This window comes from Urocampus carinirostris, unplaced genomic scaffold (assembly GCF_059441175.1).
Source record: "Urocampus carinirostris isolate Australia breed hairy pipefish unplaced genomic scaffold, RoL_Ucar_1.0 HiC_scaffold_28, whole genome shotgun sequence".
Lineage (NCBI taxonomy): Eukaryota > Metazoa > Chordata > Actinopteri > Syngnathiformes > Syngnathidae > Urocampus > Urocampus carinirostris.
This window is the reverse complement of record NW_028283135.1, coordinates 266,943-293,793: the sequence shown is the minus strand read 5'-3', so window position 1 is coordinate 293,793 and position 26,851 is coordinate 266,943. Positions and strand designations below refer to the sequence as shown.

At 46.2% G+C, this 26,851-nt stretch overlaps 1 protein-coding gene and 1 pseudogene across 2 annotated transcripts in view; both read right to left on the bottom strand.

Moving 5' to 3' along the window:
• LOC148345727 (uncharacterized) overlaps positions 1-26,851 on the bottom strand; it is a 57,829-nt gene that overhangs the window by 8,713 nt on the left and 22,265 nt on the right. For both annotated transcript variants that reach the window (XM_088325823.1, XM_088325824.1), the window contains exon 2: positions 6,478-6,638. In XM_088325823.1, the coding sequence (XP_088181949.1) occupies positions 6,478-6,638 (161 nt within the window). The remainder of the gene's footprint in view (positions 1-6,477; positions 6,639-26,851) is intronic.
• LOC148345728 (uncharacterized) lies at positions 3,274-6,465 on the bottom strand (annotated as a pseudogene).

Here is a 26,851-nt window from a genome sequence, read left to right as displayed (position 1 = left end):
CATCATCACGGATTCAAAAGACACGCTTCTTACTTTTAGGTTTGATAAATAATATTTTTGTTGTAGATTCATCTTTATTTTGTTGCGAATATCAAATATATGATACATTGGATTTCATTCGAGATTTATTGTCTTATGAAATCGCTGTACCAAATGCTGCCCTGGCAACAGAGTTCATAGATTTGGAGAAATTAGCTGATTACACTGCATACCACTTTGCACCATTTAATGAAAAGATATACGTTTTTAGAAAATATGACTTAACTGGTGTGCTCTTGAATTCGAGTGTTTAAAATGACACATTATGAACGGCAGAAATTGTGCTCATTTATGCATGAGTTTACATTTTGACAAACACTAAATATATTTGATATTTGGACTGAGGTTTGTGGGGGCTATCTGTATGAGCAAGGCCTAGCTGGCTCCGGACTTTGGACGCAGAATTAAATGTGATTCTATGCAATTTTAACATGTTCGTTCTATGTTGCCACTTTGTGCATGTGATTGGCAAGATATTTGTGTGTGTTTAGCCCCTGCCAAGCGGATACAATGTAAATATGTGAAAAAACCATGTGGTGAAATGCAGAGCTGGGGATTAAGATGGAAACTGCATGAGTGCTGTTGTGCCTACAAGCCAATCAAACTTAAGGACCTCTTACACAAATCTCCTGATTATTTTTTTTTTAACATTATATTGGTGTTTTGATGGGTATGTCATGTTGGATGAAGGCGTCTACCAAACATGTAACCATAGCTATAACTTAAAGTAGTTGAGGTATTCCCCACAGTGTTTTGAGAAAAGTTCATGCTTTGTTATTGTTAATGGTCGACTAAATTGATAAAATCATGTTTAAGTTTAGTGACATTTACAGACTAGACATTGTTTCCCACATTGCTTTATAGTTAAGGCTACACCTGCTACCTTAACTGGCTAATGTCTATTCTTAAAACATCGTACCAAGAGTAAAAGGTTTAATATTGAACACTAAATTGTCCATCCATCCACCCATCTTCTACCGCTTTGTCCCTTTCGGGGTCACGGGTGGGAGGGCTGGAGCCTATCCCATTTACCTCGGGCGTAAGGCAGGGTACACCCTGGTTGAGTCGCCACCTCATCACATGGCTAACACAAACAAACAACCATTCACACTGCGACACTGAATTGTACCTGAGTAAATGAATACATATGATGATTCATAAAATCAATTCTTACATTATCTCAATGAGTTGGGTTCCATTCTTAAAACAAGTTGATGTGAGTCTTGAAACAAGTAAAAAATATCCTTAAGCTGAGTTGTTAATATGCCTCTAGGCTATCTCTTCGACAATTTAAGATACATTTGCTTACAATTACTTGAATAATATAAGTTAGTTGGCACAATATTAATTTTCTTGAAACAAGTGATAGTATCTTAACTATCTTCAGCCTGAATAAGTAAATAAGTCCCAAAAAATTGTGATCAGATAAATACACTGAATTCAAGTAAATTACACTAGTCCATACTTTCAATTTTTGCAGTGAACATGAGACCATTGGCATAATTTGTAAATATGAAGTCATTAAAATATTGCCTTTACCAAAAAATTTTAGCATGAAAAAGTTAGCATTTAGCCGTTAGCATCACTTTTTAAAATGTACCTGTTAGCATAACTCATTAACATGAGGCCATTAGCATAAGTTGTAAATATGAAGTCGTTAAAATGTAGCCAAAATTACCAAAAAATTTTACTATGAAGAAGTTAGCATTGCCGACAGTGTTTACAGCTAGCTTGCGCTAATACTTGGGCTGGCTGTGCCAGCCTAACCCATTGCTGGCAGTGTTTACAGCTAGCTTGAGCGAATACTTGGGCTGGCTTAGCCAGCCCAACTTGTCACCAACAGTTTTTACTGCTAGCATTAGTAAGCATAGCATCAACCTCTCATCGCTAATACTTGGGCTGGCAACTGATCACCAACAGTGTTTACAGCTAGCTTGCGCTAATGTTGTGGCTGGCTATGCCAGCCCAACACTTTGCTAGCGGCGCACATAGTTAGCATCCTCTCGCTAGCATCCACTCTTTGGAATTCACCATTTACCCATGGTTAAAGGAAATTTGGGTCGGGCCACCCTGGACAGTCCCTGCTTACTATGACTACCGTCTGGAAAAGCCCTCGTTTCCATGACTACCCATAGAAATGAATGGGCCCATGTATTACGGATGGGAGAATTTCAAAACCCATTATTCCGGATGGGGACTCCTATCGCTGTGAATAGACACACAACAAGAGTCCCGGTCGGGCCGAAATTTTTGATATATGAATCGATGGGGTATTCTAAAAGCTCTGGGAGGAGTTCCCCGTTAAAAGTCGGCGGAAGAAGATAGATATAATAATAATATCTCGGAGGATTATAATAGTTGCAAGCACAACTACATTGCCCTGTGCTTACAGCACTTGGCAATGTAATCGTGCCTTGCTGAAGCAATCAAAACTAATTACCTGATCTTAAACCAACATGCGGGCAAGGAACAACTCAAAACCTCAGCGTGAGGAAAAAGAGAAACCTTGAGATGGGACCTCACAAGTGGTAATCCCCCTTTCAGGATGACCAGGGTGAATTAGATTTAGCATTACAGTACACAAACATAGTAAACACTAGGTAACATGTTGAAAATTTGTCCGGAAAGTGCATGACAGCAACGACGCCCCCAGCCTGTAAATTAGTCCAGAAAGTCTATGACGGCCACGACGCAGCTTCCCATCTCTGCCAGCTGGTCAATGCAGGCGTTGACATGCTTCAGGTCAAACGCTGGTCCACTGACTCATCTCAAATCGTCCTTCTCCTTCGTATCACCACCAGCCAGGCAGTCGGAAAAAGACAGGACAGTACAGAATATGAGGTGGGCATCAATCATAAGCTTTGGAAAAGAAGTGTGTCTTAAGCCTTGATTTAAAAACTTCCATTGAGGTTGCAGATCTTATCTCCGGAGGCAGGGCATTCAATAGCACCGAGGCCCGGATGGAGAACGCTCTCAAGCCTGCAGACTTCTTGGCTCTCGGAGTCACAAGTAAACCGGCATTTTCCGAGAGGAGACTCCGTGCAGGAACATAGGGGGAAATCAAATCAGATAAGAGGGTGCAAGTCCATGCAAACATTTGTATGTTAATAAGAGAACCTTAAAGTCACATCTTAAGTGGACTGGGAGCCAGTGTAAGTTGGCCAATACAGGAGTAATATGCTCAAACTTTTTCGTCTTAGTCAAAAGTCTAGCTGCCGCATTCTGAACCTAGACATGGGGAGACCAGAAAGCAATACATTACAGCAGGGGTCGGGAACCTATGGCTCACGAGCCATATATGGCTCTTTCTATGAGTATCTGTGGCTCAGAGACAAATTTGATTGCATGCAAAATTTCTCCATCTTGCTTAAAACTTGAGTTGTCTATCCTATTCTGATACACGCAAAGCCAAACCAAAGCTAAATAACAGGATATTACTTTGCAGTATATATAGGGCACGTTTTTCACTACAATTTACAGTCAAGTAACACACAAAAAAAGGGGGAAAAAAAACTCGTTTTGGTTTTACAACGCTAAAGAATCCTTTATATAAAAGTTCACTATATAATCTGTGTTCAGTGTTCAGATACCTTATGATGAATCCACAGAACTGTAAATACGCTAAAACACCGGAAGAGAACTTAGTCATTTGATTGGGTGAGTGGGAGGGATGGGTGGAGCTATGCAAAAAGTGCAAGCACTCCCTCCCATCTCTCGCCCTACGCTGTCTGCGCCAAAAGTGAGCTCATCAGGCTCCCTATTTGCAGAATGTTGTGACGTTTTTACACAATAACTGCTTGCATCTGGTTTTGAAACCAATATATATGAAAAAAAGGGTCAAAAGGAGTTTAACCGATCTTGAGTAATTGCAAGAAAGAGACAAGTGGTATGTTTGTTGATTTTGGGACAGGGGCTCTGGCATTATTCTCTTTTCATAATTTTTATCAAATCATCAAAAATAAATGTGCTGAAGACTAAGCTTTTGTCTGGGGTGCGGGTTTAGCAATTTAGTACATTTGTCTCATAATATATGGCGTGGCTCTTTCCCAAAATAAAATTAATATTTTTTGCTTTTATGGCTCTTTGAGTCAAAAAGGTTCCCGACCCCTGCATTACAGTCATCAAGCCGAGAAGTAATAAAAGCATGAATTAAAACCTCTGCATCTGATTTGGACAGCATCAAACGAATCTTCGCAATATTACGGAGGTGGTAGAAAACTATTCTAGTAATATTTTTCACGTGTGACTGAAACGACGGATTAGGATCAAATATAACACCTAGATTTTTGACCCGAGTCACTATGGGTGATATTACATTTGTCTAGGTTCAGGGCAGTGTTTGGAAAAAAAAACTCACAACAGTGAGCTGGACCAATAATCGACATTTCAGTTTTTTTCTCGGTTAAGGCGCAAAAAAATAAGTGACATCCATCTTTGAATCTCAGTAAGGCAAGCCTCCAGATTTTGAAAATTTAACTGTCCAGTTGTCTCCAGTGGCACATACAGTTGAGTGCCATCTGCATAGAAATGGAAACTAAGATTATACTTGCAGATAATGTCACCAAGTGGTGTTCCACAGGGGACATCAGAGTGTTTAGAGGTCAGATTGCCTTAGTTAACACGTTGCATCCTGTCTGACAGGTCGGACCTAAAACACCAGAGTACAGTTCCTGAGATACCAATGCATTCCAGACGAACAAGCAATATGTTGTGGTCGACAGTATCAAAAGCAGCACTGAGATCCAGTAGCAGTAACATTGATGAGGCACCGGAATATATTGCTAAAAGGAGATCATTGGTTACTTTAGCCAGGGCTGTCTCAGAAGAGTGATTTGCCCTAAATGCTGACTGGCCAGTTCAAAAGAGGGTATTTTCTGACACAAAGTCATTTAGCTGCTGTGCAACGACCTTTTCAAGTAAAAATGGCAGATTTGACACTGGCCTATAATTACCTAGGCTTTCTGGATCAAGGTTAGGTTGCTTAAGCAAGGGTTTAATGACGGCAGACTTGAAAGCTAAAGGAATAATACCCAAGGATAGCGATATATTAATAATATTTTAAACTGATGGTCCTAAGATCCCAAACAGATCCTTCACCAATGAAACTGGAAACGGATCAAGCAGGCAAGTAGTTTGTTTGGCCCTACTAACCATCTGTGTTAGACTATCAAAGGACAAATCATTGAAACTGGAGAATGTTTCTAAACAACCGCCGACACATTCCTTTCTTAACACCTCCACATTTTTGAGGTAGGATGAGGTTGTAGAGCGTACATTTAAAATTTCATTCCTAATGAGTTGAATATTTCTATTAAAACATTCCATAAAGTCATCAGCAGAATAAGTAGAGCTATTTGGGTTAAGTTGTTGTCTGGAAGGTTTCGCAATTGTGACAAACAAAAATTTCAGATTACTCTTATGTATAACGATAATCTTAGAGAAAAACGATGCTTTAGCTGAGGCAAGAGCTACTTTATATTTCAGCAAGCTGTCACACCAGGCCAGTCGGAAGACCTCCAGCTTTGTAGTGCGTCAATTTCGTTTAAGTTTCCTGCAACCTTGTTTGAGTGACCTGGTTTCTTCAGTAAACCAAGGTGTATGCTTCTTAGGTCGAAATGTATGCCTTAGGGGCGCCACAGAAACAAGAACATTAACCAAAGCAGTATTAAAGTTGTTTGTGAGTGAGTCAACAGACCCAGTGTACGAAGGGAAGGCTGCAGTTACCGTAGGTAATAGTTCTTTTAAAGTTAATCCCATTGCAGGGCGGATATTGCGACTGCTAAAACCTAAATTTTCCTTATTACTGTAAACATTGAACAGCACCTCTCACTTAACAAGATCGTGATCAGAGATGGCATTAGGATAAGGTAACACTGTAACATTTGAGGCTACTACGCCCCGGGTCAGAACAAGATCTAGAGTGTTCCCATCTTTATGAGTGGGCACATCAACTATTTGATTGAAACCAAATGTATCAATCAGTGACTTAAAAGAATTTGCAAGTGAATTTGATTTTATGTGAACATTAAAATCACCAATAATTACAACATTGTCCGCATAAGTTACTAACAGTTCCGAAAATTCATCCAAAAAATTTAAGTATGGTCAGGGTGGGCGATACACAACAACTACATAAATTGGTGTTGACATAAAAGACCTCATAACAAGTGCTTAAAACGTTTTAATAACAGTAGGGGTACCAGGAGTAAATTTCAACTTACTTTCCGACAAAGTTAGAGGGAGAAGCCTCATTTAACACTACAAACTCATTTGGTTTTAACCAGGTCTCACAAGGGCCAACAAGTTTATGATTGTTTTCATTAATAAGGTCGTTGACAAGTAAAGCTTTGGAGGCTAGTGATCTAATATTCAGAAGGCCAAGCTTCAGCACTGTGGACTGAGCTGAGCACTTTCCCGAGTTTTGAACCTTATGGTTACCTTGGTGGTAACCTCCACAGGATTATACTGCCAGTCCTGCGTCTTGTGCTTTGCATGGCGGCAGATGCGGCCCGAATTCCATACCACAGGAATATTGTTGACAGGTGGAGTAGCAGGATGACTAGTGGTAGAAAATAATGTTATTTCTTCTCCCTCCTCACCTAACAAGGGAAAATCAGAGGTAAGAAGCACAGAAGAAGATGCTATTGAACACAGTACAGTTCAGGGTGTGTGGTGCAGGCAATGGAACGCTCTAAACTACAAAAACTATGTGAATCTAGCATAGCGCTAGTTAGCCCTAGCAATACAGACTCCACACCCGTGATCACAGGTTCACTCAGGTTCATCACCTGTGACCTGGCCTGCACTAGTGTACCCTGTCATGGAAGGCTTAAACAGTAATATATTTTTAGAAAGAGTGAGAGCACCTTCCCAGTTAGGGTGAAGGCCGTTTCTCCTAAGCAGGTCAGGTCGGCCCCAGAAAGCAGGCCAGTTATCCACATACCTAAATCCCTGCTGACTACAGAAACTTGCCAGCCACCGGTTTAGTGAGACTAGTCTGCTAAACCTCTCATCATTGCCTCTCGCAGGCAAGGGGCCAGAGACAATTACAGATGCAGAGTCATCTTTCTGGCGAGATTACAGGTCCTAGCAATATTTTCCTTTGTAATCTCAGATTGCCTCATTTTAGTATCATTAGAGCCGACGTGAATGACTATATCGGTGTAGCTAGCCCTGTCCTGGTGTCTAGATTTGCATGTCAGCTCCCTCAAATTAGCCTCAATGTCGGGGGCTCTGGCCCCAGATATACACATAATTGTGGCTGGGGTGCTAATCTTTATGTTACGGGTGATGGAGTCACCTATAACTAGGGTGCGGGCTCCAGTAGACCGGGGTGGAGTGGGACTAGCTAGGGGGCTGAACTTATTATGTGACTGGATTGGCTAACCTCGATTAGCATGCCGTTTAGGGCTAATGCTAACCGGACTAGCAGGTTCGCTACAACCCACGCTAGCAGTGGTGTCCGCGGCACCTAACATTTTCCTTTTAAACTGCTCTAGCTCAGGGACACGTCCCTCTAGAAGGGCTATTTTGTGTCTGTCTGTCCGTCAATCTTTGTATATGTCTGTCAATCTATGTGCCTGTCCATCCGTCCGTCCGTCTGTCCGTCTGTCCATCTGTCTTTCTATCTGTCTGTCTTTCTATCTGTCTGTCTAGCAGCCAGCCAGCCAGCCAGCCAGCCAGCCAGCCAGTCTATCCATCTATCTACATACACATATGGAGCACTTATAAACTTAAATAAAATATTTTACCTCAAAAGTGCTAAATGTTGGTCTTTTTGGTCAAATATTTTTTCAGTACAAATTGCTTGGACAAAAAAAAAAGGGAACATTTTGGACGGAACTCAGAAATGGAAAGGGAAATCTTTGTGTCATTTTAAGCCCGAGACAAAATGATTGCGGAGTGTCTTTGCTGTGATAGTGTGATTCTTAGCTCCTACAGTTTTTTTAAACTATTTTAGGGGATTGGCCTAAATGTGAGCGTATATCAGACCTGGGCACTCCGGTCCTGGAGGGGCATACGTCCTGCCAGATTTTGAAGTTTGCTCTTCTTTAACTCAGGTGATACAAATTATAACCTCGTTAGCAAGCTAGCAAGTGCTCGTTAACGATACTGGTGATTGGAATCCCCTGTATTGGATCAGAGAAACCTCAAAAATCATGCAGAACATATGGCCCTCCAGGACCGGAGTGCCCAGGTCTGGCGTACATTAACGTTGGTGAATTTTTCATCTGCGTTAACAAACGCATTTTGTAGAATACGATCGCACTTTATTGTTTGAATAAACACGTTATATAGACTAGGATCTCCCAATTGTTATGATTAGCTCACTTTATTTTTTAAAATAGCGTATTATATAGAATACGATCGCTTTTGTCGGAAGTGTACATTTACAATTGTAACTTTTGCATCCGCGTTGACGGACGCAATTTGTAGAATACAATAGCGCTTTATTGTTTAAATAAACGCGTTATATTGACAAGGATCTCCCAATTGTTAGAATTAGCTCGCTTTATTGTTTTAATAAGCGTTTTATATAGAATACGATCGCTTTTGTTGGAAGCGCAGCAGAATGCGCGTTCACGCGAAGGGGGGGAGGAATTTGCACAGGAGTCGGATTTGGGCACAACAACTGCCGCCTACTTAATGAGTGCCCTCCGGTGGCGTTTTTTCGGCAATGCAGCTACCATTGGAAATACATCCAGCCGTTGAAAATGGACGGAAGCCGATTTAATGACTGTCTCCAGTGGCGTTTTTGCGGCAATGCAGCTACCATTGGAAATACAATGAGCCGTTGGATATGAACAGCCACCGATTTAATGAGTGCCCTCCGGTGGCGTTTTTGGGAGAATGCAACTACCATTGGAAATACTTCGTGCCGTTGGAAATGAACCGCCGCCGATTTAATGAGTGCTCTCCGGTGGCGTTTTGGGGGCAATGAAGCCACCATTGGAAATATGTCAAGCTGTTCGAAATGAACAGCCGCCGATTTAATGAGTGCCCTCCGGTGGCGTTCTTGCGGCAATTTAGCTACCATTGGAAATACATCGAGCTGTTCGAAATGAACAGCCCCCGATTTAATGAGTGCCCTCCGGTGGCGTTCATGCGGCAATGCACTTACCATTGGAAATACATCGAGCCGTTGGAAATGAACGGCCGCCGATTTAATGAGTGCCCACCGGTGGCGTTTTTGCGGCAATTAAGTCACCATTGGAAATACGTCAAGCTGTTCGAAATGAACAGCTGCCGATTTAATGAGTTCCCTCCGGTGGCGTTTTTGCGGCAATGCAGCTACCATTGGAAATACATCCAGCCGTTGAAAATGAACGGAAGCCGATTTAATGACTGTCTCCGGTGGCGTTTTTGCGGCAATGCAGCTACCATTGGAAATACAATGAGCCGTTGGATATGAACAGCCACCGATTTAATGAATGCCCTCCGGTGGCGTCTTTGGGGCAATGCAACTACCATTGGAAATACTTCGTGCCGTTGGAAATGAACGGCCGCCGAATAAATGTGTGCCCTCGGTGGCGTTTTTGAGGAAATGCAGCTACCAATGGAAATACAATGAGCTGTTGGAAATGAACGTCCGCCGATTTAATGAAATCCCTCCGGTGGCGTTTTTGGGGCAATGAAGCCACCATTGGAAATACGTCAAGCTGTTCGAAATGAACAGCCGCCGATTTAATGAGTGCCCTCCGGTGGCATTCTTGCAGCAATGCACTTAGCATTGGAAATACATCGAGCCGTTGGAAATGAATAGCCGCCGATTTAATGAGATCCCTCCGGTCGCTTTTTGCGGCAATGCAACAACCATTGGAAATACATCAAGCTGTTGGAAATGAACGGCAGCCGATTTAATGAATGTCTCCGCTTGCGTTTTTGCAGCAATGCAGCTACCATTGGAAATACAATGAATCATTGGAAATGAACGGTCACCAATTTAATGAGTTCCCTCCAGTAGCGTTTTTGGGGCAATGCAGCACCCATTGGAACTACATCGAGCCGTTGGAAATGAACGGCAGCCGATTTAATGAGTGTCTCCGGTTGCGTTTTTGCAGCAATGCAGCTACCATTGGAAATACAATGAGCAGTTGGAAATGAACGGCCGCCTATTTAATGAATGCCCTCGATGGCGTTTTTGCAGCAAGGCAGCTACCATTGGAAATACATCCGCCCATTGGAAATGAACAGCCGCCGATTTAATGAGTACCCTCCGGTGGCGTTTTTGCAGCAATGCAGCTACCATTGGAAATACATCAAGCCGTTCGAAATGAACAGCCGCAGATTTAATGAGCGCCCAGGTGGCGTATTTGCGGCAATGCAACTACCATTGGAACTACATCCAGCCGTTGGAAATGAACGGCCGCCGATTAAAAGGTGTGCCCTCCAGTGGCATTTTTGCGGCAATGCAGCTACCGTTGGAAATACATCCAGCCATTCGAAATGAACGGCCGCTGATTTAATGAGTGCCCTCCGGTGGCGTTTTTGCGGCAATGCAGCTAAAATACATCCAGCTGTTCGAAATGAACAGCCGCCGATTTAATGAGTGCCCTCCGGTGGCATTCTTGCAGCAATGCACTTAGCATTGGAAATACATCGAGCCGTTGGAAATGAACGGCCGCCGATTTAATGAGATCCCTCCGGTCGCTTTTTGCGGCAATGCAACTACCATTGGAAATAGAATAGAATAGAATAGAACATACCTTTATTGTCATTGCTACAAATGGGCTAACAAATACATCAAGCTGTTGGAAATGAACAGCAGCCGATTTAATGAGTGTCTCCGGTTGCGTTTTTGCAGCAATGCAGCTACCATTGGAAATACAATGAGTCATTGGAAATGAACGGTCGCCAATTTAACGAGTTCCCTCCAGTGGCGTTTTTGGGGCAATGCAGCACCCATTGGAACTACATCGAGCCGTTGGAAATGAACGGCAGCCGATTTAATGAGTGTCTCCGGTTGCGTGTTTGCAGCAATGCAGCTACCATTGGAAATACAATGAGAAGTTGGAAATGAACGGCCGCCTATTTAATGAATGCCCTCGATGGCGTTTTTGCAGCAAGGCAGCTACCATTGGAAATACATCCGCCCATTGGAAATGAACAGCCGCCGATTTAATGAGTACCCTCCGGTGGCGTTTTTGCAGCAATGCAGCTACCATTGGAAATACATCAAGCCGTTCGAAATGAACAGCGCCCAGGTGGCGTTTTTGCGGCAATGCAACTACCATTGGAAATACATCCAGCCGTTGGAAATGAACGGCAACCGATTTAATGTGTCCCCTCAGTTGGCGTTTTTGTGGCAATGCATCTACCATTGGAAAGACATTGAGCCGTTGGAAATTAACGGCCACCGATTTAATGAGTGCCCTCCGGTGGCATTTTTGCGGCAATGCAGCTACCATTGGAAATACATCCAGCCGTTGGAAATGAACAGCCGCCGATTTAATGAGTGCCCTCCGGTGGCATTTTTGCGGTGTTGTGGAAAATAGACTTGCATTTGTAGAATAGAGTTGCTTACATTTAGAAATGTAGAAAGACTTGCTTACATTGCTTACAGTAGTGAGGGAATGTTGACATCATTCGAGAAGATCCTTGGCAAGACAGTTGAGTTTCCCTAAAAGGGCATGAGACCTGCAAGGCCCTTCTTCAAGGACTCTCTGAGCAAACTGAGGCGAACAACATGTCCTAATAAGGGTACGACAGCATCTTCCTTGTTGATTACTGAGGACTAGGGCCGCTTATGGGTTGTACTCAAACTGAAGCTATAAAAGCATTGTTATGTCTGGAGTTCTCTGAGTTCTTTTGGGATGACGAAATAAAAGGCTCCCCCTCATGGCTGGTTTCCGATGTACTTAATTCAATCACGAAAGAAGACTTAAAAGATTATCGAACCTACATTTTCTCCTACAGCGGCAATGAAGCTAGCATTGGTAATACATCCAGCCGTTCGAAATGAACGGCTGCCGATTTAACGAATGCCCTCCGGTGGCGTTTTTGCGGCAATGCAGCTACCATTGGAAATACATCCAGCCGTTCGAAATGAATGGCCGCTGACTTAAAGAGTGCCCTCCAGTGGCGTTGTTGGGGCAATGCAGCTACCATTGAAAATACATTGAGCCGTTGGAAATGAACGGCCACCGATTTAATGAGTTCCCTCCGGTGGCGTTTTTGCGGCAATGCAGCTACCCATCGGAAATACATTGAATTGTTGGAAATGAACGCCTGCCAATTCAATGAGTGCCCTCCGGTGGCGTTTTTGCGGCAATTCAGCCAGCATTGGAAATACATCGAGCCATTCAAAATGAAGGGCCGCCGATTTAATGACTGCCCCCCGGTGGCGTTTTAGCGGCAATGCAGCTACCATTGGAAATACATCGAACCTTTGGAAATGAAAGGCGGCCGATTTAAAGAGTGCCCTCTGGTGGCGTTTTTGCGGCAATGCAGCTACCATTGGAAAAACATTGAGCCGTTGGAAATGAACGGCCGCCAATTTAATGAATGCCCTCGGTGGCGTTTTTGCGGGAATGCAGCTAACATTGGAAATACATTCAGCCGTTGGAAATGAAGGCCCACCGATTTAATGAGAACCCTCCGGTGGCGTTTTTGCGGCAATGCAGCTACCATTGAAAATACATCCAGCCAATCGAAATGAACGGCTGCCGATTTAATGAATGCCCTTCGGTGGCGTTTTTGCCGCAATGCATCTACCATTGGAAATACATCCAGCTGTTCGAAATGAATGGCCGCTGACTTAAAGAGTGCCCTCCGGTGGCGTTGTTGGGGCAATGCAGCTACCATTGGAAATACATCCAGCCGTTCGAAATGAATGGCCGCTGACTTAAAGAGTGCCCTCCAGTGGCGTTGTTGGGGAAATGCAGCTACCATTGAAAATACATTGAGCCGTTGGAAATGAACGGCCGCCAATTTAATGAGTTCCCTCCGGTGGCGTTTTTGCGGCAATGCTGCTACGATTGGGAATACATTGAATTGTTGGAAATGAACGCCTGCCAATTCAATGAGTGCCCTCGGTGGCGTTTTTGCAGCAATTCAGCCACCATAGGAAATATATCCAGCCATTCAAAATGAACGGCCGCCAATTTAATGAGTGCCCCTCGGTGGCGTTTTTTGCAGCAATGCAGCTACCGTTGGAAACACATTGAGCCGTTGGAAATGAACGGCTGCCAATTTAGAAATGCCCTTGGTGGCGTTTTTGCGGCAATGCAGCTAACATTGGAAATACATTCAGCCGTTGGAAATGAACGGCCACCGATTTATGAGTGCCCTCCGGTGGCGTTTTTGCGGCAATGCAGCTAGCATTGGAAATCCATCCAGCCGTTCGAAATGAACGGCCGCCGATTTAATGAGAACCCTCCGGTGGCGTTTTTGCGGCAATGCAGCTACCATTGAAAATACATCCAGCCGTTCTAAATGAATGGCATCTGACTTAAAGAGTGCCCTCCGGTGGCATTGTTGGGGCAATGCAGCTACCATTGAAAATACATTGAGCCGTTGGTAATGAACAGCCGCCGATTTAATGAGTGCACTCAGTTGGGGATTTTCGGCACTGCAACTGCCATTGGAAATACATTGAGCCGTTGGAAATTAACGGCCACCGATTTAATGAATGCCCTCCGGTGGCATTTTTGCAGCAATGCAGCTACCATTGGAAATACATCCAGCCGTTTGAAACCGAACAGCCGCCTATTTAATGAGTGCCCTCCGATGGCGTTTTTGCGGCAATACAGCTACCATTGGAAATACATCCAGCTGTTGGAAATTAACGGCCGACGATTTAATGAGTGCCCTCCGGTGGCGTTTTTGCGGCAATGAAGCTACCATTAAAAAATACATTGAGCCGTTGGAAATGAACGGCCGCCGACTTATGAGCTCCCTCAGGTGGCGTTTTAGCGGCAATGCAGCTACCATTGGAAAAACATCCAGCCATTCGAAATGAAGGGCCACCGATTTAATGAGTTCCCTCAGTTGGCGTTTTTGCGGCAATGCAGCTACCATTGGAAATACATTCAGCCGTTGGAAATTAACGGCCACCGATTTAATGAGTTCCCTCCGGTGGCGTTTTTGCGGCAATGCAGCTACCATTGGAAGTACATCCCGCCGCTCAAAATGATCGCCCGCCGATTTAATGAGTGCCCTCCGGTGGCGTTTTGCGGCAATCCAGGAACGTTTCCTCAGCACAACCAACACCAGGGATATGTGGAAAGGCATTCAGGCCATCACCAGTTACAAGTCAACCACCGCCCCAGTGCAGAACACTAGCATGGACTTTCTGAATGACCTCAACAAATTCTTTGGAAGGTTCGAGGCACAAAACGGCACCCCTGCAGCGAAAGCGGTTCCAAATCAGGACGAAAGAGCACTCCACCTGGACTCATCTGACGTGAGGAAGACCCTGAGAAGGGTCAACACAAGGAAGGCTCCAGGCCCGGACAACATTCCGGGGCGGGTACTTAGGGAGTGCGCCGATCAGCTGGCTTGTGTACTAACAGACATTTTCAACACCTCGCTAGACCAAGCCAAAGTACCATCATGCTTCAAATTTGCCAACATCATCCCAGTGCCAAAGAAACCCCAGATCTTATCACTCAACGATTACCGGCCCGTTGCACTGACTCCTATCATAATGAAGTGCTTTGAGAGACTGGTTAAAGAGCACATCACCTCCAGTCTCCCCTCCTCATTCGACCCCTTTCAGTTTGCCTACAGGACAAACCGCTCCACCAGGGATGCCATCTCCTCTGCGCTTCACCTGAGCCTGACACATCTAGAGGAGAAGAACACCCATGTGCGGATGCTGTTCCTGGACTTCAGTTCAGCATTCAACACCATCATCCCACAACATCTGGTTGACAAAATGAGACTCCTGGGTTTCAACACCCCCCTGCGGAACTGGCTGCTGGACTTCTGTGACAGACCCCAATCAGTGCGGATAGGTCAGAACAGTTCAGATGTCATCTACCTCAGCACGGGCTCCCCCCAAGGCTGCGTCCTAAGCCCCTTGCTGTTCACCTTGATGACACACGACTGCGTCCCTAGGTCCGCCACAAACCACATCGTGAAGTATGCTGACGACACAACAGTGGTGGGCCTCATCAGGGATGACAACGATCTGGCCTACAGAGAGGAGGTGGAGCAGTTGGTGGGCTGGTGCAGGGACAACAGCCTGGTCCTGAATGTCGACAAAACTAAAGAGATCATTGTCGACTTTAGGAAAAACCAGCCCAACCATGCCCCACTTTGCATCAACAACAAGGCTGTGGAGGTTGTCAGCAGTATCAAGTTCCTAGGGGTGCACATTACAAACAAACTCACCTGGTCCGTAAACACTGCATCACTGGTTAAGAGGGCACAGCAGCGCCTGTACTTCCTGCGGAGGATGAGGAGAGCCCACCTGCCCCCACCCTCCCTCATTACATTCTACAGGGGCACCATAGAGAGTATCCTGACTAACTGTATCTCTGTGTGGTGTGGAGGCTGCAGCGCTACCGACTGGGGTAGTGTGAGGAGGGTAACGAGGACAGCAGAGAAAATAATCGGGACTACACTTCCCTCCATTCAGGACATTGGCCAGAAGCACTGCCTATCCCATGCAAAAAACATTACCGGGGACCCCTCTCACCCCCATCATGGACTGTTCACTCTGCTAGCCTCTGGGAAGAGGTACTGCAGTGTGCGGTGCAGGACCACCAGGCTCCGCAATAGTCTAGTCCCCCTGGCCATTAGACTGTTAAATGGTCAATCTAACATATAGTTAACTTAAATCTAAACGGCGGCTAATCTGACTTTTGCACTACTGGCAGTTATTTTTATAGCTTGCCACTCCTTGCACATTGCTCTCTGCACTATTGTAATTACAGCGTTATTGTTACAGTGTTAATGTTACTGTGTACCTGACTTGTTAACCTGACTGCCCATTTTGCACATCGGGTTAGCTACTCTTCTTGCACTATCGGCACTATGGTAAAATACTACACGTAGCCAAAATACAATACAACATTATTTATATCTGTACATTCAAGGAAACTGTGGGGGTCAGATGCATCGACATTTCGTTCTGTATACACGTGTACTAGAATGACAATAAAGTAGATATGAATCTGAATCTGAATCTGAATTGGAAATACATCCTGCCGTTGGAAGTGAACAACCGCTGATTTAATGAGTGCCCTTAGGTGGTGTTTTTGCGGCAATGCAGCTACGACTGGAAGTACATCCCGCCGTTCGAAATGAACAACCGCCGATTTAATGAGTGCAATCCGGTGGCGTTTTGCGGCATTGCAGCTACCATTGGAATTGCATCCAGCCATTGGAAATGAACAACCTCAAATTTAATGAGTGCCCTCCGGTGGCATTTTGCGGCAATGCAGCTACCAACTGAAATACATCCAGCCGTTCGAAATGAACGGCAGCCAATTGAATGAGTGCCCCCCGGTGGCGTTTTTGCGGCAATTATGCCACCATTGGAAATACATCCAGCCATTCAAAATAAACGGCCGCCGATTTAATGAGTGCCCCCCGGTGGCGTTGCTGCTGCAATGCAGCTACCATTGGAAACACATTGAGCCGTTCGAAAAGAACGGCGACCGATTTAATGAGTGCCCTGAGGTGGCGTCTTTGCGGCAATGCAGCTACCATTGGAAATACATCCAGCCATTCGAAATGAACGGCCGCCAATTTAATGAGTGCCCTCAGTTTGCGTTTTTGCAGCAATGCAGCTACCATTGGAAATACATTGAGCCGTTGGAAATTACCGGCCACCGATTTAATGAGTGCCCTCCGGTGAAGTTTTTGCGGCAATGCAGCTACCATTGGAAGTACATCCCGCCGCTTGAAATGAACGCCCGCCGATTTAATGAGCTCCCTCCGGTGGCGTTTTGGCGGCAATGCAGCTACCATTGGAAGTACATCCCGCCGTTCGAAATGAACAACCGCCGATTTAATGAGTGCCCTCCGGTGGCATTAAGCGGCAATGCAGCTACCAACTGAAATACCTCCAGCCGTTTAAATGAACGGCAGCCAATTGAATGAGAGCCCCCTGGTGGCATTTTTGTGGCAATGCAGCTACCATTGGAAACACATTGAGCCGTTCGAAAAGAAAGGCGACCGATTTAATGAGTGCCCTCAGGTGGCGTCTTTGCGGCAATGCAGCTACCATGGAAATACATCCAGCCATTCGAAATGAACGGCCACCAATTTAATGAGTGCCCTCAGTTTGCGTTTTTGCGGCAATGCAGCTACCCTTGGAAATACATTGAGCCGTTGGAAATCAACGGCCACCGATTTAATGAGTGCCCTCCGGTGGCGTTTTTGCGGCAATGCAGCTACCATTGGAAGTACATCCCGCCGCTTGAAATGAACGCCCGCCGATTTAATGAGTGCCCTCCGGTGGCGTTTTTGCGGCAATGCAGCTACCATTGGAAGTACATCCCGCCGTTCGAAATGAACAACCGCCGATTTAATGAGTGCCCTCCGGTGGCATTATGCGGCAATGCAGCTACCAACTGAAATACCTCCAGCCGTTCGGAATGAACGGCAGCCAATTGAATGAGTGCCCCCTGGTGGCATTTTTGTGGCAATGCAGTTACCATTGGAAATACATTGAGCCGTTGGAAATGAACGCCCACCGATTTAATGACTGCTCTCTGGTGGCGTTTTTGCGGCAATGCAGCTACCATTGGAAATACATCCAGCCATTGGAAATGAACAACCTCCAATTTAATGAGTGCCCTCCGGTGGCATTTTGCGGCAATGCAGCTACCAACTGAAATACATCCAGCCGTTCGAAATGAACGGCAGCCAATTGAATGAGTGCCCCCCGGTGGCGTTTTTGTGGCAATGCAGCTACCATTGGAAATACATTGAGTCGTTGGAAATGACCGGCCGCCGATTTAATGAGTTCCCTCCGGTGGCGTTTTTGCGGCAATGCAGATACCATTGGAAATACATTGAATTGTTGGAAATGAACGCCTGCCTATTTAATGAGTGCCCTCAGTGGCGTTTTTGCGGCAATTCAGCCACCATTGGAAATACATCCAGCCATTCAAAATAAACGGCCGCCGATTTAATGAGTGTCCCCCGGTGGCGTCTTTGCGGCAATGCAGCTACCATTGGAAATACATCCAGCCATTCGAAATGAACGGCCGCCAATTTAATGAGTGCCCTCAGTTTGCGTTTTTGCAGCAATGCAGCTACCATTGGAAATACATTGAGCCGTTGGAAATTACCGGCCACCGATTTAATGAGTGCCCTCCGGTGAAGTTTTTGCGGCAATGCAGCTACCATTGGAAGTACATCCCGCTGCTTGAAATGAACGCCCGCCGATTTAATGAGTGCCCTCCGGTGGCGTTTTTGCGGCAATGCAGCTACCATTGGAAGTACATCCCGCCGTTCGAAATGAACAACCGCCGATTTAATGAGTGCCCTCCGGTGGCATTAAGCGGCAATGCAGCTACCAACTGAAATACCTCCAGCCGTTTAAATGAACGGCAGCCAATTGAATGAGAGCCCCCTGGTGGCATTTTTGTGGCAATGCAGCTACCATTGGAAACACATTGAGCCGTTCGAAGAGAAAGGCGACCGATTTAATGAGTGCCCTCAGGTGGCGTCTTTGCGGCAATGCAGCTACCATGGAAATACATCCAGCCATTCGAAATGAACGGCCACCAATTTAATGAGTGCCCTCAGTTTGCGTTTTTGCGGCAATGCAGCTACCCTTGGAAATACATTGAGCCATCGGAAATCAACGGCCACCGATTTAATGAGTGCCCTCCGGTGGCGTTTTTGCGGCAATGCAGCTACCATTGGAAGTACATCCCGCCGCTTGAAATGAACGCCCGCCGATTTAATGAGTGCCCTCCGGTGGCGTTTTTGCGGCAATGCAGCTACGATTGGAAGTACATCCAGCCGTTCGAAATGAACAACCGCCGATTTAATGAGTGCCCTCCGGTGGCATTATGCGGCAATGCAGCTACCAACTGAAATACCTCCAGCCGTTCGGAATGAACGGCAGCCAATTGAATGAGTGCCCCCTGGTGGCATTTTTGTGGCAATGCAGTTACCATTGGAAATACATTGAGCCGTTGGAAATGAACGCCCACCGATTTAATGACTGCTCTCTGGTGGCGTTTTTGCGGCAATGCAGCTACCATTGGAAATACATCCAGCCATTGGAAATGAACAACCTCCAATTTAATGAGTGCCCTCCGGTGGCATTTTGCGGCAATGCAGCTACCAACTGAAATACATCCAGCCGTTCGAAATGAACGGCAGCCAATTGAATGAGTGCCCCCCGGTGGCGTTTTTGTGGCAATGCAGCTACCATTGGAAATACATTGAGTCGTTGGAAATGACCGGCCGCCGATTTAATGAGTTCCCTCCGGTGGCGTTTTTGCGGCAATGCAGATACCATTGGAAATACATTGAATTGTTGGAAATGAACGCCTGCCTATTTAATGAGTGCCCTCAGTGGCGTTTTTGCGGCAATTCAGCCACCATTGGAAATACATCCAGCCATTCAAAATAAACGGCCGCCGATTTAATGAGTGTCCCCCGGTGGCGTCTTTGCGGCAATGCAGCTACCATTGGAAATACATCCAGCCATTCGAAATGAACGGCCGCCAATTTAATGAGTGCCCTCAGTTTGCGTTTTTTGCAGCAATGCAGCTACCATTGGAAATACATTGAGCCGTTGGAAATTACCGGCCACCGATTTAATGAGTGCCCTCCGGTGGCGTTTTTGCGGCAATGCAGCTACCATTGGAAGTACATCCCGCCGTTCGAAATGAACAACCGCCGATTTAATGAGTGCCCTCCGGTGGCATTAAGCGGCAATGCAGCTACCAACTGAAATACCTCCAGCCGTTTAAATGAACGGCAGCCAATTGAATGAGAGCCCCCTGGTGGCATTTTTGTGGCAATGCAGCTACCATTGGAAACACATTGAGCCGTTCGAAAAGAAAGGCGACCGATTTAATGAGTGCCCTCCGGTGAAGTTTTTGCGGCAATGCAGCTACCATTGGAAATACATCCCGCCGCTTGAAATGAACGCCCGCCGATTTAATGAGTGCCCTCCGGTGGCGTTTTTGCGGCAATGCAGCTAGCACTGGAAGTACATCACGCCGTTCGAAATGAACAACCGCCGATTTAATGAGTGCCCTCCGGTGGCATTAAGCGGCAATGCAGCTACCAACTGAAATACCTCGAGCCGTTCGAAATGAACGGCAGCCAATTGAATGAGAGCCCCCTGGTGGCATTTTTGTGGCAAAGCAGCTACCATTGGAAATACATTGAGCCGTTGGAAATGAACGCCCACCGATTTAATGAGTGCTCTCTGGTGGCGTTTTTGCGCTAATGCAGCTACCATTGGAAATACATCCAGCCGCTCGAAATGAATATAGCCGCTGACCTAAAGAGTGCCCTCCGGTGGCGTTGTTGGGGCAATGCTGCTACCATTGGAAATACATTGAGCCGTTGGAAATGAACGGCCGAGAATTTAATAGATGCCCTCGGTGGCGTTTTTGCGGCAATGCAGCTAACATTGGAAATACATTGAGCCGTTGGAAATGAACGGCCGCCAATTTAATAGATGCCCTCAGTGGCGTTTTTGCGGCAATGCAGCTAACATTGGAAATACATTCAGCTTTTGGAAATGAATGCCCACCGATTTAATGAGAACCCTCCGGTGGCGTTTTTGCGGCAATGCAGCTACCATTGGAAACACATCCAGCCATTCAAAATGAACTGCCGCCGATTTAATGAGTGCCCCCGGTGGCGTTTTTGCGGCAATGCAGCTACCATTGGAAATACATCCAGCCGTTTGAAATGAACGGCTGCCGATTTAATAGTGCCTCCGGTGGTGTTTTTGTTGCAATGCAGCTACCATTGGAAATATATCGAGCCTTTGGAAATGAAAGGCGGCCGATTTAATGAGTGCCCTCCGGTGGCGTTTTTGCGGCAATGCAGCTACCATTGGAAATACATTGAGCCGTTGGAAATGAACGGCCGCCGATTTAATGAGTGCCCCCCGGTGGCCTTGTTGCGGCAATGCAGCTATCATTGGAAACACATTGAGCCGTTGGAAATCAATGACAGCCAATTAAATAAATGCCCTCCGTTGCGTTTTTGCGGCAATTCAGCTACCATTGGAAATACATCCAGCCGTCGGAAATGAACAACCGTCGATTTAATGAGTACCCTCAGGTGGCGTTTTTGCGGCAATGCAGCTACCATTGGAAATACATCCAGCCGTTGGAAATGAACAACCGCCGATTTAATGAGTGCCCTCAGGTGGCGTTTTTGCGGCAATGCAGCTACCATTGGAAGTACATCCCGCCGTTCGAAATGAACAACCGCCGATTTAATGAGTGCCCTCCGGTGGCATTTTGCGGCAATGCAGCTACCAACTGATATACCTCCAGCCGTTCGAAATGAACGGCAGCCAATTGAATGAGTGCCCCCAGTGAAGTTTTTGTGGCAATGCAGCTACCATTGGAAATACATTGAACCGTTGGAAATGAACGCCCACTCATTTAATGAGTGCTCTCCGGTGGCATTTTTGCAGCAATGCAGCTACCATTGGAAATACATCCAGCCGTTTGAAACCGAACAGCCGCCTATTTAATGAGTGCCCTCCGATGGCGTTTTTGCGGCAATGCAGCTGCCATTGAAAATACATTGAGCCGTAGGAAATGAACGTCTGCCGACTTATGAGCTCCCTCAGGTAGCGTTTTTGCGGCAATGTAGCTACCATCTGAAATACATCCAGCCATTCGAAATGAACGTCTACCGATTTAATGGGTCCCCTTAGTTGGCGTTTTTGGGGCAATGCAGCTACCATTGGAAATACATTGAACCGTTGGAAATGAACGCCCACCGATTTAATGAGTGCTCTCTGGTGGCGTTTTTGCGGCAATGCAGCTACCTTTGGAAGTAATTCCCGCCGTTCGAAATGAACAACCGCCGATTTAATGAGTGCCCTCCGGTGGCATTAAGCGGCAATGCAGCTACCAACTGAAATACCTCCAGCCGTTCGAAATGAACGGCAGCCAATTGAATGAGAGCCCCCTGGTGGCATTTTTGTGGCAATGCAGCTACCATTGGAAATACATTGAGCCGTTGGAAATGAACGCCCACCGATTTAATGAGTGCTCTCTGGTGGCGTTTTTGCGCTAATGCAGCTACTATTGGAAATACATTCAGCCGTTCGAAAGGAACGGCTGCCGATTTAATGATTAATCTCCGGTGGTGTTTTTGCGGCAATGCAGCTACCATTGGAAATACATCCAGCCGCTCGAAATGAATAGCCGCTGACCTAAAGAGTGCCCTCCGGTGGCGTTGTTGGGGCAATGCTGCTACCATTGGAAATATATCTAACCTTTGGAAATGAAAGGCGGCCGATTTAATCAGTGCCCTCCGGTGGCATTTTTGCGGCAATGCAGCTACCATTGGAAATACATTGAGCCGTTGGAAATGAACGGCCGCCAATTTAATAGATGCCCTCGTTGGCGTTTTTGCGGCAATGCAGCTAACATTGGAAATACATTCAGCTTTTGGAAATGAATGCCCACCGATTTAATGAGAACCCTCCGGTGGCGTTTTTGAGGCAATGCAGCTACCATTGGAAACACATCCAGCCATTCAAAATGAACTGCCGCCGATTTAATGAGTGCCCCCGGTGGCGTTTTTGCGGCAATGCAGCTACCATTGGAAATACATCCAGCCGTTTAAAATGAACGACTGCCGATTTAATAGTGCTTCCGGTGGTGTTTTTGTTGCAATGCAGCTACCATTGAAAATATATCGAGCCTTTGGAAATGAAAGGCGGCCGATTTAATGAGTGCCCTCAGGTGGCGTTTTTGCGGCAATGCAGCTACCATTGGAAATACATTGAGCCGTTGGAAATGAACGGCCGCCGATTTAATGAGTGCCCCCCGGTGGCCTTGTTGCGGCAATGCAGCTATCATTGGAAACACATTGAGCCGTTGGAAATCAATGACAGCCAATTAAATAAATGCCCTCCGTTGCGTTTTTGCTGCAATGCAGCTACCATTGGAAATACATCCAGCCTTTCGAAATGAACGGCCGCCAATTTAATGAGTGCCCTCCGGTTGCGTTTTTGCGGCAATTCAGCTACCATTGGAAATACATCCAGCCGTCGGAAATGAACAACCGTCGATTTAATGAGTACCCTCAGGTGGCGTTTTTGCGGCAATGCAGCTACCATTGGAAATACATCCAGCCGTTGGAAATGAACAACCGCCAATTTAATGAGTGCCCTCAGGTGGCGTTTTTGCGGCAATGCAGCTACCATTGGAAGTACATCCCGCCGTTCGAAATGAACAACCGCCGATTTAAGAGTGCCATCCGGTGGCATTTTGCGGCAATGCAGCTAACAACTGATATACCTCCAGCCGTTCGAAATGAACGGCAGCCAATTGAATGAGTGCCCCCCGGTGAAGTTTTTGTGGCAATGCAGCTACCATTGGAAATACATTGAACCGTTGGAAATGAACACCCACTGATTTAATGAGTGCTCTCCGGTGGCATTTTTGCAGCAATGCAGCTACCATTGGAAATACATCCAGCCGTTTGAAACCGAACAGCCGCCTATTTAATGAGTGCCCTCCGATGGCGTTTTTGCGGCGATGCAGCTACCATTGAAAATACATTGAGCCGTAGGAAATGAACGTCTGCCGACTTATTAGCTCCCTCAGGTGGCGTTTTTGCGGCAATGTAGCTACCATCTGAAATACATCCAGCCATTCAAAATGACCGGCCGCCGATTTAATGAGTTCCCTCCGGTGGCGTTTTTGCGGCAATGCAGATACCATTGGAAATACATTGAATTGTTGGAAATGAACGCCTGCCTATTTAATGAGTGCCCCTGGTGGCGTTTTTGCGGCAATTCAGCCACCATTGGAAATACATCCAGCCATTCAAAATAAACGGCCGCCGATTTAATGAGTGCCCCCCGGTGGCGTTGTTGCGGCAATGCAGCTACCATTGGAAACACATTGAGCCGTTCGAAAAGAATGGCGACCGATTTAATGAGTGCCCTCAGGTGGCGTCTTTGCGGCAATGCAGCTACCATTGGAAATACATCCAGCCATTCGAAATGAACGGCCGCCAATTTAATGAGTGCCCTCAGTTTGCGTTTTTGCGGCAATGCAGCTACCATTGGAAATACAATGAGCCGTTGGAAATTAACGGCCACCGATTTAATGAGTGCCCTCCGGTGGCGTTTTTGCGGCAATGCAGCTACCATTGGAAGTACATCCCGCCGTTCGAAATGAACAACCGCCGATTTAATGAGTGCCCTCCGGTGGCATTAAGCGGCAATGCAGCTACCAACTGAAATACCTCCAGCCGTTCGAAATGAACGGCAGCCAATTGAATGAGAGCCCCCTGGTGGCATTTTTGTGGCAATGCAGCTACCATTGGAAATACATTGAGCCGTTGGAAATGAACGCCCACCGATTTAATGAGTGCTCTCTGGTGGCGTTTTTGCGCTAATGCAGCTACCATTTGAAATACATTCAGCCGTTCGAAATGAACGGCTGCCGATTCAATGATTAATCTCCGGTGGTGTTTTTGCGGCAATGCAGCTACCATTGGAAATACATCCAGCCGCTCGAAATGAATAGCCGCTGACCTAAAGAGTGCCCTCCGGTGGCGTTGTTGGGGCAATGCTGCTACCATTGGAAATATATCTAACCTTTGGAAATGAAAGGCGGCCGATTTAATCAGTGCCCTCCGGTGGCATTTTTGCGGCAATGCAGCTACCATTGGAAATACATTGAGCTGTTGGAAATGAACGGCCGCCAATTTAATAGATGCCCTCGGTGGCGTTTTTGCGGCAATGCAGCTAACATCGGAAATACATTCAGCTTTTGGAAATGAATGCCCACCGATTTAATGAGAACCCTCCGGTGGCGTTTTTGAGGCAATGCAGCTACCATTGGAAACACATCCAGCCATTGAAAATGAACTGCCGCCGATTTAATGAGAGCCCCCGGTGGCGTTTTTGCGGCAATGCAGCTACCATTGGAAATACATCCAGCCGTTTGAAATGAACGGCTGCCGATTTAATAGTGCCTCCGGTGGTGTTTTTGTTGCAATGCAGCTACCATTGGATATATATCGAGCCTTTGGAAATGAAAGGCGGCCGATTTAATAAGTGCCCTCCGGTGGCATTTTTGTGGCAATGCAGCTACCATTGGAAATACATTGAGCCGTTGGAAATGAACGGCCGCCGATTTAATGAGTGCCCCCCGGTGGCCTTGTTGCGGCAATGCAGCTATCATTGGAAACACATTGAGCCGTTGGAAATCAATGACAGCCAATTAAATAAATGCCCTCCGGTGGCATTTTGCGGCAATGCAGCTACCAACTGATATACCTCCAGCCGTTCGAAATGAACGGCAGCCAATTGAATGAGTGCCCCCCGGTGAAGTTTTTGTGGCAATGCAGCTACCATTGGAAATACATTGAACCGTTGGAAATGAACGCCCACTGATTTAATGAGTGCTCTCGGTGGCATTTTTGCAGCAATGCAGCTACCATTGGAAATACATCTAGCCGTTTGAAACCGAACAGCCGCCTATTTAATGAGTGCCCTCCGATGGCGTTTTTGAGGCAATGCAGCTACCATTGAAAATACATTGACCCGTAGGATATGAACGTCTGCCGACTTATGAGCTCCCTCAGGTGGCGTTTTTGCGGCAATGTAGCTACCATCTGAAATACATCCAGCCATTCGAAATGAACGTCTGCCGATTTAATGAGTTCCCTCAGTTGGCGTTTTTGGGGCAATGCAGCTACCATTGGAAATACATTGAGCCGTTGGAAATGAACGGCTGCCGATTTAATGACTGCCCTCCATTGGCGTTTTTGCGGCAATGCAGCTACCATTGGAAATACATCCAGCCGTTTGAAATGAACGGCTGCCGATTTAATAGTGCCTCCGGTGGTGTTTTTGTTGCAATGCAGCTACCATTGGAAATATATCGAGCCTTTGGAAATGAAGGGCGGCCGATTTAATAAGTGCCCTGCGGTGGCGTTTTTGTGGCAATGCAGCTACCATTGGAAATACATTGAGCCGTTGGAAATGAACGGCCGCCGATTTAATGAGTGCCCCCCGGTGGCCTTGTTGCGGCAATGCAGCTATCATTGGAAACACATTGAGCCGTTGGAAATCAATGACAGCCAATTAAATAAATGCCCTCCATTGCGTTTTTGCGGCAATGCAGCTACCATTGGAAATACATCCAGCCGCTGGAAATGAACAACCGACAATTTAATGAGTGCCCTCAGGTGGCGTTTTTGCGGCAATGCAGCTACCATTGGAAGTACATCCCGCCGTTCGAAATGAACAACCGCCGATTTAATGAGTGCCCTCCGGTGGCATTTTGCGGCAATGAAGCTACCAACTGATATACCTCCAGCCGTTCGAAATGAACGGCAGCCAATTGAATGAGTGCCCCCCGGTGAAGTTTTTGTGGCAATGCAGCTACCATTGGAAATACATTGAACTGTTGGAAATGAACGCCCACTGATTTAATGAGTGCTCTCCGGTGGCATTTTTGCAGCAATGCAGCTACCATTGGAAATACATCCAGCCGTTTGAAACCGAACAGCCGCCTATTTAATGAGTGCCCTCCGATGGCGTTTTTGAGGCAATGCAGCTACCATTGAAAATACATTGAGCCGTAGGAAATGAACGTCTGCCGACTTATGAGCTCCCTCAGGTGGCGTTTTTGCGGCAATGTAGCTACCATCTGAAATACATCCA